The sequence below is a fragment of the Theobroma cacao genome, chromosome 6 (assembly GCF_053813885.1).
Source record: "Theobroma cacao isolate CCN51 chromosome 6, ASM5381388v1, whole genome shotgun sequence".
Lineage (NCBI taxonomy): Eukaryota > Viridiplantae > Streptophyta > Magnoliopsida > Malvales > Malvaceae > Theobroma > Theobroma cacao.
This window is the reverse complement of record NC_142644.1, coordinates 8,660,113-8,678,316: the sequence shown is the minus strand read 5'-3', so window position 1 is coordinate 8,678,316 and position 18,204 is coordinate 8,660,113. Positions and strand designations below refer to the sequence as shown.

Here is an 18,204-nt window from a genome sequence, read left to right as displayed (position 1 = left end):
CCACTCTTCTAATTTCTCTAAAATCTCTTTGACACTTTCACACTTGGAAACTCTCTTGTAATCGTTATCATCGAGTGCACAAAGAAGAGTATGCATAGCCTTAGCATTGAGTTGTACCATATTCATGTCACTTGTATCCCATTCTTTTCTTTCCTTGGCTGGCTTGTATGAACCAACAATAATTGTTCATTAAACTTTCATAATCATTGGCTAGAACAAAGTACTTCATTCTATTCTTCCAATAAATGTAGTGTTTGGAATTTTGAGAATATGGTGCCCTAGAAAGCAAGTATATTCTCATTCTTAATTTCATTAAATTTATTTGTAATGAAAGTACATTTTGATAATAAGACGAAGAGTTTATTTTAGTAAGCATTCATTATCTAGTTATTAAGGTACCAAGATTCTATTGAGATATTAAAATACATTTGTATGAAGAGTCATACATAGAAGACATGTATTTTAATTGACTCTAAAAATTGTTCACAGCCATATAATAAAGCTGGTCACTTTATTGTGTTAAGGCTATAGTGTCTAGATTACTTCCAACAAAACGAATGTGATTCATTTCAAAGGAATGATGAGTCTCAAATCATCGAAATGGTTGACTTCGAGTAATGATACTATAACGTGAACTGGAATCATGTGACCGTTACCTAAATCTTTATCTCACACTTATACATTTGCTTATAGTAGAATTGAAATCCTGATGGATAGTGGACTCGTGTTTAATCTTTTTGTAATCTTTGATTTACCATGAGCATGATCATCATAAAGCATTGATCTAGACTCCATATTTTGGGATTATAATCAAGATGAACTTCTAGGAATATATATCCAAATAATGGAGTTTACAGCATTAACATTACTTCTAGTGATTTCAAGAAGATTGATGATTAATTTAGGCCCAGTGGATTCATGCATTAGCTACTCATCACATCTGAATACTCAAAAGATTAGATCTAGAGTATTGAATCATAATTGGATGAACTTTGAGACTAGGGGACAAAATTGACATAAAGGGTAAAACAGTAATTTCACCTTTTATCATTGGATGGTTATGAGGGTTCACAATATAAGGTTTGCAATTTGACAACTAATAATTAATATCAAGTATTGAATTATTTCTTGTAATTATAGTTAATCCAAGAGTGCAACCATGAATCTAAGGTGGAGAGATTTCATGGTTAATAAGCTTGAATTATTTTTAATGAGATTAAGAATAATTCTAAGTTTATTGGAGCTTGGAATATTTATGTCCAAATAGATTCCCCACTTAGCTTTGTAGAATTCAACTTGTTTAAGTTGAAATGCATGTTTTAATTTGTTTAATTAAATTGTGTACAAAAATGGTAGCTTTAACATGTTTGTTTTAATTTAGACAAGAAAACAAATTTGGTATTAATTTAGATAAGAAAATATGTTTGTCTTAATTTAAAATGAGAAAAATATTTTTTGTCTTAATATAGACAAGAAAACATATTTGTCTTAATTTAGACAAGGTAAAATATTTTTGTCTTAATTACAGACAAGAGTTGTTTGTAATAAAGATAATTTTAAGAGGATTCTTGCAAAATGAATCTAGACATCCATGTTAATAAAAGGAGACTCCATTACTCTTTTATTTATTATTAATTCTTTTTAAATAAAGATGGATAATAATAAAATAAGAGTTATTATTCAAGAAGGAGTTTTATTTTATCAAGAACTCTAAATGATAATTAAAGAATTAAATTATTTATTCTTTAATTTTAATTTTGATAATCATGGAGCATGTTTGATGTTTCCATAACTCTAAATGGATGGTCAAGATTGATTCAAAGGTGTTTCATTTTGATTAAACCTTTGAAGCAAGAGTTTTAATAAAAAAAAGAAGAGATTGGATGAAAATAATAGTACATACTTTTTTCTTAAAAAAATATGTTTCAGCTATCACTTCTCTTCTCCTCCTCCAAGGTTTTCCAAAGAAAAGAGAACAAAATCGGTTGCCATATTGTAGTCTTGCATTCCACACCTTGTTCACTTAAGGTTCAAGTTGAAAGTATTCTTAGAGAATAAGTGATAAACTTGTTTGATTGAGAAATCATTCATTAGTGTGGTGATGTCCAAAAATAAGAATCTCAAAATAAAAGTATGGTTTTTCTTACTTAATGGATTCTTTTTTTTTTTTGGATGTGATTATTTTACTTGTAATAATAATAATAATGTGTAATTGGATTGCTTGCTTCATTTATAAAAGAAATTTTTGAAATCCATGCTTTACACAATCACATTAATCCACTAAGATCCTACTCCAACATGTAGTTCTCACGATTGAATAAAGAAGGCTCCATAAGTGATTGCCCTTCAACAAGAATTGTTGGAATAGAGTTCATGGTCATGTGTTGATGCTAACAAAGATCACTCAAAGGCTTTTAAACCTACAAAATTGAGTTCAAGCTCCGATATCAATTGTTAGATAGTGCTAGCTCAATGATGATGACTAGAATAGGGTGAATTGGACTTTAAAAATTTTCTAAAGAACTTAAAAACCTTGAGGAGATAAAAAGGATTTTCACAAGTTTGATCTTAAAATTTGTTTTTGTTAAAGATGATGCAAAGGAAATTTAGTAAGCAGCAAGTTGAAAACAAAATTTTCTAACTCTTCAAGGTAGAGTACACAAGAGAAAAATGGTGAAGAGTAAACTTCTTAAGTATGCTAAAAAGAATTTGATGTATAAGTCAAAAACAAGTGAGTAAGCTATAAACAATTTTCTAAAAGCTTTATAAGATAAAATGCATGATTAAAAAGAGTGAAAAGTTGAAGTAAAAGACACAAGAAATTTATAGAGGTTTGGCTTTCTCAAATGCCTACGTCCTCTCCCTTAGCAAGCTAAGGAGTTTCAAATCCACTATGAATGTACTTTTTCAAGGCTTAAACATAACCTTCACAATGCCTTTTTCTAGGCTCGAGATGATGTGTGCATAATTTGCATATATTTTATAGGACTTAATTATTTAACTTTTTAGTTATTTAGTTGTTTTAGAGTTATTTTCATACCTTTTAGCTTAAATTTGAGCTTGGTAGGTAAGTACATTAAGGGAATTTGGGCCATTCGACCTTTGTTATAGAAAAAGCCATGCGTCCATACCTGTTTTAGTAATTTATGCATAACTTTCACTCTAGAAGTCCAAATGATCTGATTCTGAGGCATTGCTAAGCTAAGAAACAATGCTACAATTCTTATCTTTATCATTTTGCCCAGTTCTAACAGGATAAAGGAGAAAAATTCGTTACAAGTTTTTGGACAGTGTTAATTGAATTTGTGGAATAGTGGACTTCTAATCGGATGAGTTTCCAGATTTAATTCAAATTGATGAGGAGATTGGTAACATGATTTGGTAGAACTCAAGTTGAGCTAGAGGTTTATCTAAATGAGTTATCATAAGTTAGAAGTTAAATTAATTTAAAACTCTTAGTTGGGATAGAGTTCATGTGGCAATAAACAACTTGAGCATTTTATTTAAGCATCTGCTAGGAGAGTTGAAAAAGAGGAAAAAAATAAAGATTCGAATGAGAAGAATTAGAAAAGGAGAGTGAAGATTTCAAATCAAGGATTCAAGATTTGAAGCATTCATTCAAGCTTTAACGAGTTTTCTTGAAACTTCTTGTATTTTTTTTATTTTTTTTAAGATTGTTATTTTTCAAAATGATGTGTTTTGGATTTATTTTGATAAAGATTGTGTTTGATTCTTGTTCTATGAGTAGCTAAATTTCTTATTCTAGTGTTTAGATGTAGTCTTTTGTTTTTCCTATGATTACTTTTAGATGATTGATTTAAACTTATTCTTGTTAAGATTTATCTATTGTCTCAGGGCTTAATTCTTGTGAATAACTAATCATTATTTGCATGTTGAAGGTGTTACGTGATGGATCTAAAGATGAAACATGTCATTGGTTCATTAAGGCATTAGACTTAGGGAAAGTGTTCTATAGAAATAAAAACACTCTTTTGTAACATCGTATATTCATGCATGCCTAAGTCGCTACATGACCAAATGCATAGATTATCATAAAAGTTAATAGGTTTATATTAATGCTTGTGAACACAAAAGTAGACATAAGATTAATATAAATACATGTGTTGTATCTCAAAAGGGAACATCATACACCTTAGGTGATCAAGTCATTAATTTTAAAAAGATACGTTAAATCAATCAATCATGAGTTAATCATAGGAATTCAATTGATGAAATCTAAATCTTAGAATTACAATTATTATTGGTTAAAGTTTAAGTGATTGATAGTCTTTAATTTAGATTTTGATTAGTTAACCTTATTTAAATTAAGTTGAACTTTCTAAATAATATAGAAAACCTTAATTTTGGTAGTTGATATGACCTCCTTGTGGGAACGATACTCTGCTCACTCTATATTATTTGTTCACAATCTATGCACTTGTGGGATTATCACAACAAATACAACCCTTACAATGCCTTTTCACAAGAGTAAGCATAACCCACACATTGGCTTTTTATGAGAGCAAGCACAACCCTTACAATATTACCTTTTGAAGGCTAAGGCATAACCTTTTCTCTCCTACAATTTGAGTAGCAAGCATACCTTTAAGAGGTAGATTTGTTGAGTAAGTACAATAGAGGAAGAATGGGTAAAAACTGTGTACTAGGATTGGAGTGAAAGCACAAATAAATTTTCAACTCAAGAGTGAATGTTTGTTTTTGCTTGGTTTTTCTCTCTTTTCTTTGCAAGGCTTGGTTCGTAAGTGTTTGATTTTTTTCTCTCACGTCTTCCACTCTTCTGAATGCTTCAAATGGTCCTTTTTATAGTTGGAGAAATCTTGGAGTTGTTGGGGTTGATTCCATAAAGAAAATATTTGTTTGTCTTTTGAAATCTATGTCTAACGATCATTTAGGGTCGACTATGGAGATGTGGTAAGCGATCCTTTACAACTTCAGACTTTTTCTTTTTCGAAGTTGTGCTTTGAGGGTGAAGTATTTAATGTGGCATTCAACCTTCAACCCTGAGGCTGACTTCATTTCTTTTTTTCTTGCTTTGGGGTCGAGTATGAAAATTATGTATTTGACTCTCCATGCTTTTAGATGTTCTTTGGCTCTTTTTTCTTCTTCTAGGATTGATTACCAAAGTAGCGTATTTAACTCTCTAAGGCAAAAGTTGATCTTCAAAGCTTTCTTCACTTTTTCTTGCTTTCTGCTTTATGGTCAAGTTTCAAGACGTGTAGCTTACCCCAAACTTGAGCCTTCACTTCATTCTTTCTTCATTTGTGCATGTAAGGTCGAGTATGAAGAAGTTGCAGTCGACCTCGAACCAGTGCCTTTATCACATGAGCTTTCAGTTGAGCTTTTTCCATGCCTTCTTAACTTTGAGTCAAACTTGGTGTTGAGAAGGTTGATCCTACTTGAATTATGAACCTATCTTAGAAATCAAATATCTCAACTATAAACATTAGGGAGATTAAAACACTTATTCAAGCAAGTTTAACACTCATACAATTAAGTCAATCAAACTTGTAGACATGTCAAAAGTAATTGCATGAGAACCCAATAACTTAAAGAATTAATCAAGGTTCACTCAAATAGGTTCAAGTAAATTTGATCATTTTTGTCATTTCAAAATTATAATCATTTTAGAGCTAATAAAGCAAACAAAGTTTATTGAGACAATTTATTAAAACAAGGAAGGGAGAGTTACACTATGATGTTATGACAACATTCAGGTACATGTAAGAGGTGGGACATAAATGGAGTATCTTGTTAGAAGTTATGAGTGCAATTATATATAATGGCTTAAATCCTCTTGATTATTTTTCTTCATGGTTCAAAAAGAAACCTTATTTGTGTGCATACAAGAGCATGTTGAACCATGTCAAATGAAGGATGACTTAGTTTAAACAGGAGTCATGCAACTGATTTGGTATAGTTTAAAGTTTGCATTGAAATAATTAATTTTGATGTTGTAAAGGCTGTGACGGACAAAATAATTGATACATAGTGGGGATATGGGTTGGTGAGGAGAATAAAGCAATTGATTGCATGCCATTCAAGAGTGATACATTAAAACTGCATATAGATATTTTTTATTTCAAAAGTTAAGTATGGGTCACATCAACATAATTAATGTTACATTATCATAATCAAAATCACATCATCACTTTTAATTTAAAAATTTTAATGATGTTAATAATTGAATTGATATTGATAAATTTAAAGATATATAGACTTGATTTTTAAAAGTTATTGTATAAAGATTAAATTTAAAATTTTTATAAAGTATAAAACTGCTTATAACATGAGTGATATGTTCTGTAATTATTATTATATTGTATTTTTTATATGAGAAATATAATAAAATTAATTACAGACCATACTATAACTGCAAAAACAAAAATAATGTAGTAAGGTCAGCATAACAAGTTACTGTAACATAAAAATATATTTTCATAAGAATTGAATTTATGCTTTTTATAGATTACTAATGGCATCCCTTCGGTTCTAGTGTCGATTCTCTCGTAAAAACGAAATGAATTGGTAAGTGGGAGGGACCAGCAGCGGCTCGTGAGGGACGTTGGAGCCTTGAACCTTGAAAGCTCTGAGGTTTGACGGTCGTGACAATCGAAGGCATTTGCTACAAAATGGAGAGTTGCTGGTTTGTGAACATAAGAACATGACAACAAGAACAAAATGGAATTATGAATTTATGATTGGCTGATGTTTTTTAAAATGTCCGATCAAACCGTTTCAACTGGAATTTTGATCTCATCCATTCAGAAGATTGTGTTTAAATTGGGGGAACACAGCGGATGGGTGCCTAATTTTCCCTTGAATTATCCTTTTAGATCAACAAAAGCAGCCTAGCACACGTCCGTTTCGCTTGCATTCCCAAAATATCCCCCTGAATTGGAAGCAAAGCAGCCAAATTTCATTTTTAAGCTCTCCAAAATTTCGAAGAAGATTATCACATGGGTTAAGGACGTTGAATATGATAGTGAACAGGACCAGGCTGCCCGAGTATTGCATGGCTACTATGTCAACGCTGTTTTCTTGGTTTGAATGTTTCTTTGAAAAGGACTTCCTGGAGACGAATATGACTGCACAAACAGACCCTAATTACCTCCAGAATTGAAATTAATGCAAAATCCAACTTGCAAAATCTGTCACAGTTTGCGATATTTATGTAATGCCTTTGCCCTTTGTTTATATACCAGAGAAACTAGTCGGGGGCTTCCAGTAATTTATCACGGTAACTCATCTGTGGTTGTAAACATTTCATTGATCTCATCCAAAATTAAGATTGTTGACTTAAAGTCGTCTGCCTCTTTTGAGTGAAATAAAGGGACAAAATGCCAAACAGTTTGGTTGGTCATTTTTATTCTATGTTATTTGGGCAAATTGCAAGTTTGTAGATCCATCAAAGTCCAGGATTTCGTACTTTCCTGGTATATCAGGAATAGATTGATTTCTCATTTGAACATAAGGAATTTGCAGCTGCAACTCTAAGTTTGATGCTTTCTTTCGTGTTGGTTACTGGTTGATGTCAAATGGGTACTCTGTTTTATGCAAACTTAGAAACACAACAGAAATACTTGTGAGGTCTTCAACTCCAGAATCTGAAACCTTTGGTTTATCTCACTCATGGGTTCAGCCATTTGGTCACTTTTGCTAGTTGTTTTTCTTCAAATCTATATCATAGCAGCTACCACTGATGCTGGTGATTGTAAGTTTGCCTCTAATCATTACTTTTCTTGTTTTGTTTTATTATAATTTTGTTATTCTTTAGCTTTACTTTGGAGAGGATATGGTTGCTTATAAAAGTTCTATCTAAGTTTCTTAACTTATTGCAAAGATGATATGTGCTTGAAGATTGCACATCCTCACATGCAACATGTATATTAGTAGTTAAGTTGAGCTGATGAGAATATGTGATCTACCTTTATTTTTCTAAATACCAATATTATTCTTCCTGTGTTCGCAAAAGTGAACTTGCCCACTCAGAACTGAATACTGAACGCTAGTCAAGTCTTTTGGGAAAGAGGAATTCTGCTAATTTTATCAGGATGGTCTCATCGTCTTGACTCTATAATGCTTGTAGCTATTAGTTATTTGGTCTGGGGTCAACCTTTTAAAGAAATCCATTATCAGAAGGTGCCTATACCTCGGTCAAATTAAAGGGCTAAATCTATTTGTATTCCTTTCATGACAATTTATTTTAAATGCTACGGAAATGCTACCTTAGAATTCAGCTTTGATTTCTGATCAAGGGAAACTTTTGTCCAATTCTTCTGCAGCTACTGCTCTAAAATCTCTCGCGGCTGAGTGGGAAAATGTACCTCCCAGTTGGGTGGGTGGGGACCCTTGTGGTGATGGCTGGGTTGGAATTAGTTGCACTGATTCACGTGTGACCTCAATGTAAGTTGTTGGTGCTTCTACGTTTTAATGTGCATGAAAGATTGCTTAGTTTGGTTCTTCCAGCTTTGGGATCTTATCTAACAATTATCTATTTCAGAATATTGCCAAGCATGAACTTAGTAGGACGGCTGTCAGGAGACATTTCGACCTTATCTGAATTACAGCAAGTGTAGGTCCTTTTGCCCACTGTCTCCCTCTGTTCTTCATGGAGGTCATTTTGCAGCTAGTTTGTCTGAACCATCCTTCTAGACATTTTTTTTTCTTTTCAGCATGTAAATGTTAGCTTTTGAGTATTGCAGCACTTCAATGTTCAGGTATCTAAAGGTTTGCTCTTTAAATGCAAGGGATATGTTAATTCTGGTAGAGCTGTAAATAAAAAAGAATTCGTTTCTTTAATTTCTTTCAATAAATAATTTATCAATTTTTAGTTAGAGGCAATCGTTACAATAGTTATTATAACATCTCTGATGTGGCTTCTTTTTTCAGGGATCTATCCTACAACAAAGGTCTCACAGGATCTCTCCCAGCATCGATTGGGAATTTAAAGAATCTAACAAACTTGTAAGTAGATCTATTTCCAACCAAAGCATCACCTGGAAGCAAATTTGTTCTGCAATTCCCTTAAAAGACCTCTTTTGTTTATATAATATCGCAGAATCTTGGTTGGTTGTGGTTTCAATGGTCCAATTCCCGATGCAATAGGATCTCTATCGCAGCTGAAGTACCTGTAAGAATTTGACCTTTAATGCTTATTCCCAGCAGTGACTAACAAACATGCAATTCCATTTGGATTCTGGTGATTTGCGATGTATGACTATTAAGTGAAGGGCATTACATTAGTATCCAATAAAACTTCGGTTTTAGGCTCCATGATCGTGGGTTGTATGTTGTTTTGGCTTCACTATTTCTACTTGTTATTCTTTTACGTCTTTTAATCATAGTACTTCTTTCATGCTGGCCTATATTGCCTGCAGATCCCTAAATTCTAATGGCTTCACTGGACCTATTCCACCGTCCATTGGTCATCTATCAAATCTTGTTTGGTTAGATCTGGCTGACAACCAGTTAGAAGGACCAATTCCAGTTTCAAATGGATCTGCACCAGGGCTTGACATGTTGATTCATACCAAACACTTGTATGCCGAATTTCTTTGTAGTTTACGTTTATTTAGATGCTTTTCTTGCAATGGTTATATTCTCCTCATAGTAATGACGTTCTCCATCATCCACAGCCATTTCGGGAAGAATAAACTCTCTGGCCAAATTCCAGCTCAACTTTTCAGTTCACATATGAGTCTTATTCATTTGTAAGTTTCGTTCAGTTTTCTATCAAGTAGGTTTTGCAATATATTTCTTGACTTACCTGGAATGTGCTTTGCAAAAAGACACACTGTATTCTAAACTACAGGAAAGGCGCATACATATAACGAATTTCTTCTCTAAATAATGATTTTTCTCTTAACCTTCAACAGCCTGTATAAGAGGGTGCTTCTTCTTTGTATCTTAAGCCACCCTTCTGAAAGAAAGAGACTCTGAATTCTTTCTCTCATTTTATTTTTTATTTTAAAGAATTACAAATTTGTCTGCAAGCTCCTTCTTCCTAATCTTTGCTTTAATGTAATGAAATTCAAGAAATAACAGCATGAATTTTTGTAGATTTGTTACATTTCGTTTTCCTCTCTCTCTGGTAGGCTATTTGAAAGCAACGAACTTACTGGAAGTCTTCCTTCCACCCTTGGACTTGTGCAAACTCTGGAAGTGGTGTGAGTATCTAGATCAAGTACTACAGTGAACTCTTGTTGAAGTTTTTGCTGTAAGTGAATTTCTACAGGGTTTTTGATGATAAGAGATGAATTTATTGTTTTGGCTACAGACACTTTGACAACAATTCTCTAAATGGGCATCTTCCGTTGAATCTCAGCAGTCTTTTAAATGTTCAAGATCTGTAAGCTATGAACAGAAAAGGCTGATAGTCTTCTGCACTTGTTTTTCTAGGAGGGAAGGGAACTATTATCTTCTCTTAATGAAGAGCATTTGGTGTTGATTTTCAGGTCTTTGTCCAACAATAAACTGACTGGCCCTCTGCCTGACCTTACTGGCATGAACAGTTTGAACACCTTGTAAGTAAGAAGTGCTTTAGTAACTCTACCCATACTATAATGATTCTTTAGTCTTCTCAGACTAAATTTGGTTGCTCCTGTTTTCTTATTCATGTTCTTGTGTATTTTTGTGTGTATCCAAGTGAAATGCTGCTCATCATAGCTATCTTGTTTAGTGGCCGTACACAATTTTATTGTCATTACTAATCTTTGTTCTCTTACATGATTGTGCAGATACTTGAGTAATAATAGTTTTGATTTAGCAGATGTTCCTTCTTGGTTTCCAGCCCTGCAAGCCTTAACAACATTGTATTTTCCTCTTTCTCTCTCTCTTATTCCTTCAGTACCAACACAGGAACATGAAATTAAACTGAACATTGAAATATCATAACTGTTTTAACTGTAGAACTGAGTCCTTTTTCTACCATTCGACTTAGTCTAGGACCATCATTCTTTAATATCATAAATACTTCTGTCTGTATATCTTCTTTCTCACAAGTATTTTTATGTAGACGGCAGAATAATCAATTTATTTGTATGGCAGAATGATGGAACATACACAACTTCAAGGTCAAGTTCCTGCCACATTCTTTGAGCTTCCAAATTTGCAGACTGTGTGAGTAAGCTTGACCTTATGTAGCACCAATTGTACTGGAAACGTGGATCCAAATAAAAAATGTCACATAGTTGCCACAATCTGGATATGATAGTTAGATTTTTGCCCCCTTTTACTGTTATTTTGTTGACAGGGTACTAAAAGGCAACCGACTTAATGGTACCTTGGAGATTGGGCCAAGCTTTAGCAACCAGCTGAAAACCATAGATTTGCAGTACAATTCCATTACTGGTTTCAATGACAGAGGCAGAACCTACAAATTTGACATAATGTAAGCCAGAATTCTTTAACATTTTTCTGGGCATGTTTTTTGTTTTCTATTTTGCTGAATAAGTAGGCTTGGATTCTCATACTTGTTGAAAGTTAAATTGCCCGCAGATGCATCTAGTTAATGTTAAAATTATTAATGTTTTAAACATCACTGAAGCTCTTTCTACCAATTTCTGCAGACTTGTGGATAATCCAGTATGTACGGCGAGAGAAACAACAAGCACTTACTGCGAACTTCCCCCATCAAATTCCTCGCCTTCGTATTTAACCCCCCCTTCAAAGACCTGTCCATGCAGTTCAGGACAAATTTCCAGTCCCTCATGTGGATGTGCATATCCGTATACAGGAACACTAAAATTCAGAGCCCTTTTATTCTCAGACTTTGGAAATTTAACTCGATATAAAGAACTAGAGCAATCTTTGGGGCAGTTCTTCCTGTCCCATCAACTTCCTGTGGATTCTGTTTCACTAAGTTATCCAAAAAGGGCTTCATTTGAATATCGTCTTCTATTGGACCTTGCTGTATTTCCATCTGGCCAAAAGAGCTTCAATAGAACTGGAATTTCTATGATTGCATCTGTATTTAGCAACCAGACTTTCAAGCCTCCTAAAGAGCTCTTTGGACCTTACGTTTTTGATGGTGACGAATATGAGCACTTTTCTGGTAATGCTTATAGAATAGAAGCAAAACGAATTTGTAAATTTCGCTGTTTATTTAGATTCATCTTTTTCTATGCATGTTTGTTTTCATCCAGATGAACCTGCCAACTCAAAAAAATCTAGCATTGCCATCAAAATAGGAGCAACAGCTGGTGCTTCAGTGCTGTTTTTACTATTAGTGCTCGTTGGGATTTATGCTTACCGTCAGAAGAAGAGAGCAGAAAGAGCAACCAAAGAGAGCAATCCTTTTGGTATGATGAGCATTTCATTTCCTCGGCCTTTTCAAGTGGATTGTATGGAATATCTGGGATTTATGACTGATTCTCTACTGTAAAAACACAGCACACTGGGATTCTAAGAAGAGCAGTGGTAGCATACCTCAGTTAAAAGGAGCAAGATGCTTCTCTTTCGAAGAGCTCAAGAAATACACAAACAATTTTTCAGAAGCCAATGATATTGGATCGGGGGGTTATGGAAAGGTTAATTTTGACTCTCATTCTCTCTCTTTAATGCATGTGTGCTTAGGTGTGTTCGTCAAAACATACATCCATATGGCACCTCGGCCCCATAAAGGTGGTCTCATTTGCACAATTGTCAGTTAAAATTCTACTATGTAAGTATATGTATATATTAGATAGCATATAAATGAGTAAAGTATCGATCTCACAAAAAATTGACTTAAAATTTTACTTAGTATTAAAATCAGAAAAATTTAATCTAATACAAACAATCAAAATCAAATAACTAAATTAATTAATTAAAAATAATTAACCAACATTTAAACTAACAAAGAAAAATCAAAGTAATAATAACTTGAGTAAAATTTGAATCAAATAGGCTTAGGATTACAATATCTTTCACACTTAATTTAAATTTTACCTCTTTTTCTTGATTTATTTCAATAGATTGAATTATTAAACTAGAGTCCTCAATTATTTACAAAAGTCTCCTGACTCATCTTATAAAAATATCTATTTTAACCAAAACACTTTATTCCTATGTGAATTATAATTAAAACAGAGTCATTAAGTTCAGACTCTAATCAGGCTACATATGGCTTATAGGTATATTTCTATCCTATAGGCAAATCAATTAATATGATCATATGCTATTTCAACTTTAATTTACACTAAACTCTTTTTCCCAAGTTTGTTTAGGTTTCTAAATTAATTTAATTGGTGTTCAAATAATTAAAAGTATTAAGAGCAAATTGGAATAAACAATTTAATTTCATTGAAAATAAGTAAGAAAGAGATTAAAAATATAGATTACATATGAGTTCAATTGTAATTCTAGAAAAAGAAAATTAACAATTTATAATTGCAAAGACAATTAACGTTATATAAAATTCAACCATTGCGAGTAACAAGAAAAATAAAAGTTAAGGAAGAAAACAAAACAAATATTTACAACCTTACTCTCTAAGTTTCAGCCTCAACTTTTAGCTTCTTGAGTCTCCAAAAGTTGTCTCACAAATATCTCATAAAAATATCCTATTTATACTAATAAACTTAACCTAAAATATCCTAGGTTAACCTACTTATTCTAATTGGGCTTAAAAGTGTAATGAAGGGCCCAAATATCAATTGTCAGCCCTAAAATTACCATTCCCGCAACAATACACTCAGTCATATTCCAACGTGATTTTTTCTATCTTCGATGCAGAATTGGGCAAAGTGATCTTCTAAAAGTTGTAGCTCTATCTCTTAGCTTTCCAATAGTTTAAGAATTGCATCATTTGAAGTTCTGTAACACAAGTTATGGTCAAAATATTGAAATATATGCAAGCAGATTTTTGAATCTTTTAACATCATACTTTTCAAAATTAAACTCAATTCCCTTAATTCTTACAAAAATATAAAAACTAATAAATAATAATCAAATTAAAGGAAATAAACATAAAATTAAAAGAACTCACTTAAAAATAAACTAATTATAGAAACAACTAAAAATAACTAAATTATAATAAAAAATTAATAACTTAACTAATATATAATAATAAAATCGGATTAAAATAATTTTATAAAATAGAATTATCAACAATTCCATGTTTTGTTGCTGGTTTGGACTAATGCCTGACTGCAGCGACACACATTAAAATATGTAAGTTATTGCAGACGAGTGGTGGTTAAGGCAACAGACAATGTGGTAAAACAGGCACATGTTTAAATGCATGATTTTAAGAAACATGGAGAAGTATATATCTGAAATAAAATTTTCTTTTTATTTGTGCTTCCATTTGAGGCATCCCTAGCACTAGCCCCCTTTGCAGACTGTGTTTGCATTGAACTTTTTACTTTAAAGAATGGAACTTTTAATTAGATTACAATGTTATTATACAAAAAATAAAGGGACAAAAAGGATAATAACCTACAGTAAATTATTCGATGTATAGAAAAAGATAATAACAAAAATCAAATTAGTAGCTACATTCGTGTGCTTCAAGAATATGTAAAACGAGTTTGATTACATATTCAAACTGTCAATTGGAATAGTTGACTGTGATCCACATATGACATTTGTAAGATGTTTTCTGTAGTTTGTGCATGTGCATGTCTAAACACATTATGCATCACGGTACACGTCTTTGTTGACATAAAACACTCTTCCCTTGTTCTTTCACCAGTAGATAACATTATTGCAAGTAGATGGCAGCCACTCAGCATAGTAGGCTAGATGTACATATTAGATAATTTATGCCATCCTTACGTGCTATGTTGTGTTCATATGAATGTTGATGCAGTATAGTTATTTCAAACATGCAATACAATGATACTACATTAATGTGCCTATTATTAACATATCCCATGGTTTGCAAAGTTTTGGAATAGACCCAGTGATTAACAAGACTATGACTGGATTTATTTTCCAACCTTTGCTCCTACTCATCTGTGTTTTAGTTTGTTCTGTCTCTAACTATGTCTGTTACTGACAGGGATCTCTTTAGCATGGTCATGCTAATTTTTAAAATTATTTTTCCAAATAATTCTGAATGTTTTTAATTATAGGTTTATAGAGGAACTCTACCCTCAGGGGAACTTATTGCCATAAAGCGAGCTCAGCAACGATCTATGCAGGGTGGGCTCGAATTTAAAACAGAAATTGAGCTTCTATCAAGAGTTCATCATAAAAATGTTGTCAGTTTGTTGGGATTTTGCTTTGAACGAGGTGAACAAATGCTAATATATGAGTATGTTCCTAATGGCTCTCTGAGTGACAGCCTGTCAGGTACTTTCCTCTGTTTGCTCACTTTATTCATCCAAAATGAGTTACTCCATCAATAATTAAATGGCATTTTATAGGTCTTCACTGCCTGACCATATTACTTATCAAACAATACCCTTAACTGCACCAAGAAATGAAATAAAATATTTAATAAGCCTACACTATGCTGCTAGTCTATAGGAGGAAGACAACTTAACGTTATAGCTCCATTGCTTCTTTAGTTTTGACTTTCTAACAAAGAATCACATTTTGAGCTCACTGCAGCAAAGCATTTATCATTATCCCTAGTGAATGATTTTACTTGTTAATTTCCCATGTTATTGTTTAACAAGCTATCTTTTACTTCACTCATATTTTGCTTCTTCGGAAAATAACATTCTGATAATTCAGGGAAGTCGGGAATCCGACTGGACTGGACTAGGCGACTTAAAATAACTGTTGGTGCAGCTAGAGGTCTGGCATATCTTCATGAGCTTGCAAATCCTCCCATCATTCATAGGGACATCAAGTCCACTAACATCTTATTAGACGAACGCTTAAATGCTAAAGTTGCTGATTTTGGTCTCTCCAAACCTATGGGTGACAGTGAAAAGGGTCATGTTACCACTCAAGTTAAAGGTACAATGGTGAGTTATTCCATGCACCTACTCAAGAGAATAATTTAGCCTTTTAAATGGTAGAACCTTGCTCTCCTTTTTGTAATTGATGCTTTAGTTTATTTTCTTTCCAGAGTAACTGGTATTCTCTCCCCCTCGTCCGCCCATCCCTTTATAGATGATGAATTTGTAATTCATTTATACGTTCAAGCATCTGCTGTAATTATAGTAGTTTTAGTACGTGAAACACAATAAATTTCTAGATGAATCTAACTTTTCTGAAGGGGCCAATGAGGAATGGAGAGGGGAATTAGCTGACATTAAAAAATGTCTAATCCTCTTATGTCCAAAGTGGAGTCACCTTGCATACCACTATGTCAAATGTCTATAATATGCATGCAAGATTTGGGATATTTCAAAAGAAAAATACAACAATTACTATAATTATGACTTAACTGGATTTGAGTTTAATAAATTTCATAAGAAAAAGAGAAGGGGAAGTGGTTAAAGATTCGTTAAGACTATTGCATAAGGCGTTTACTATGCTTATAGTATGTGCTGTCCTAAGAATGATTTTTCTTACTGTTGTAGGGTTACTTGGATCCTGAATATTATATGACCCAGCAGTTGACTGAGAAGAGTGATGTTTATAGCTTTGGAGTGCTGATGTTGGAGATAGTAACTGCAAGAAAACCAATAGAGCGAGGGAAATATATTGTAAGGGAAGTGAGACTGGCAATGGATAAAACGAAAAGTTTATATAATCTCCAAGAGATTCTTGACGCATCCATTGGCTTAGCTGCAACACCCAAAGGCTTGGAAATGTTTGTGGACCTAGCAATGAGCTGTGTAGAAGAATCAGGAGCTAACAGGCCTACAATGAGTGAAGTGGTAAAAGAGATTGAAAACATTATGCAGCTCGCTGGCATGAATCCCAATGCTGAATCAGCATCTGGTTCAGCAACTTACGAGGAAGCAACTAAGGGGGGTTCTCTCCATCCATACAGTGATGACTCTTTTGCTTATAGTGGGGTCTTCCCAGCCTCCAAGATAGAGCCCCAGTGAGAGTCATTTTGCTACTTTTCTTTTTCTTCTTTGTATTATTTGCTTTATGAGCAATGAACTTGGTGAGACAGCTGCTTGTGTTTTCAGCCTTGGTGACTGTCAACTTATGTCGGATCTTTTTGTTGTTTGTTGCATACTATGATGAAACTGTAATTATAATGAATTCTTTATATTTAAATAGGTAAGTAGAAGAATTGATTACAAAGACACTAAAATGCTTTAGCATATTATTATACTTAGGTAGTTTTTGATACGAGGGAAATAGGAGCACATTCTTTATATCCAATTAAATTATATTGCAGTATTTGTTTTGTAGTAAACCATCATAATATAAAATTACAATGTGATCACATTACAGTCGATGGATGTAATGTGATTGTAATACAAAATCAATACAATTTGATTGTATTGTACTTTACAATGTTATTAAAGATATTTTTGTTCTTCAACTTTGTTATTTTGTTAAAAATATTTTATAATATTATAATTTATTGTTTTATATAGATTTCAAGGCTATCTTTTTATTATTTTTAATAGTTATGGTGACTATCAATAAAATTTATAGTCTTTTAAAGGAAAAAAAATTAAAATATAATATATAATATAGAAAATTATATTAAAAAATGAAAATAAAATATATAAGACGATAATAAAAATAAAATATATGATATTAAAAATATATTTAAGAGATCATATTATATAAAAATTAATAATAAAAAATACAAGTATATTAAATTTTTATTTTAATAAATAAGGATAATTTTAAAAATTGACATTACATTCATAACAAAGTACTTGTAAATCAAATTCTTTAATGTTATTTTCCCTACATTTTAATCATTACTTTACTTATATATCAAACACTACAATATTATCTTCCTTGCAATCACATTGTTTGCAATCACATTACTTGTAATCACATTATATTGTAAAGTATCAAACATCACCTTAAGTTAGGTCAACCTCTAATTCCTACTAATAAAGACCTTAGACCATTGAGTCCATATGAAGACGACCCTTCTCACGATTTTTTATTTAAATTTCTTCTTATTTTTTTTCTCTGTTTGCATTTTTCACTTGTTAATCTTTTAATTTCTAATTTCATTAAAGATTTAAAATATTAATAATCTAATAATTTATTATTAAATTATTAATATAATTTTTTATTTTAAATTCTTTTTATTATTCTTGATATTCATTTTTCCTTTTTTATTCTTATTTTCTTGTTTTTCTTTTCTTTCCTCATATC

At 32.3% G+C, this 18,204-nt stretch overlaps 1 protein-coding gene across 3 annotated transcripts; it reads left to right on the top strand.

Moving 5' to 3' along the window:
• Nucleotides 1–7,356: 7,356 nt before the first annotated feature.
• Nucleotides 7,357–17,170, top strand: LOC18595634 (leucine-rich repeat receptor protein kinase HPCA1-like). 3 transcript variants are annotated; one of them, XM_018123308.2, is made up of 19 exons: nucleotides 7,358–7,732; nucleotides 8,304–8,424; nucleotides 8,522–8,593; nucleotides 8,911–8,985; nucleotides 9,080–9,151; nucleotides 9,399–9,560; nucleotides 9,657–9,731; nucleotides 10,116–10,187; nucleotides 10,298–10,369; nucleotides 10,476–10,544; nucleotides 10,758–10,832; nucleotides 11,068–11,139; nucleotides 11,273–11,410; nucleotides 11,589–12,073; nucleotides 12,165–12,320; nucleotides 12,412–12,548; nucleotides 15,078–15,297; nucleotides 15,685–15,920; nucleotides 16,482–17,170. In XM_018123308.2, the coding sequence occupies exons 1-19, from the start codon at nucleotides 7,651–7,653 to the stop codon at nucleotides 16,953–16,955; spliced, it is 2,865 nt and encodes a 954-aa protein (XP_017978797.2). In that variant the 5' UTR covers nucleotides 7,358–7,650; the 3' UTR covers nucleotides 16,956–17,170. The 3 variants fall into 3 exon arrangements, with proteins under 3 accessions (XP_088663546.1, XP_017978797.2, XP_088663547.1); XM_088807420.1 differs by having other exon boundaries at nucleotides 7,357–7,732; nucleotides 9,399–9,731; XM_088807421.1 differs by lacking the exon at nucleotides 8,304–8,424 and having other exon boundaries at nucleotides 7,359–7,732.
• Nucleotides 17,171–18,204: the final 1,034 nt, after the last annotated feature.

Excerpts from the sequence above, each read along its gene's own strand:
- LOC18595634 (XM_088807420.1), top strand. The coding sequence starts at position 7,651 with ATGGGTTCAGCCATTTGGTCACTTTTGCTAGTTGTTTTTCTTCAAATC. Across the intron at positions 8,425-8,521 it reads GATTCACGTGTGACCTCAAT|AATATTGCCAAGCATGAACT; the intron begins GTAAGTTGTTGG and ends TATCTATTTCAG. Across the intron at positions 9,732-10,115 it reads CATATGAGTCTTATTCATTT|GCTATTTGAAAGCAACGAAC; the intron begins GTAAGTTTCGTT and ends TCTCTCTGGTAG.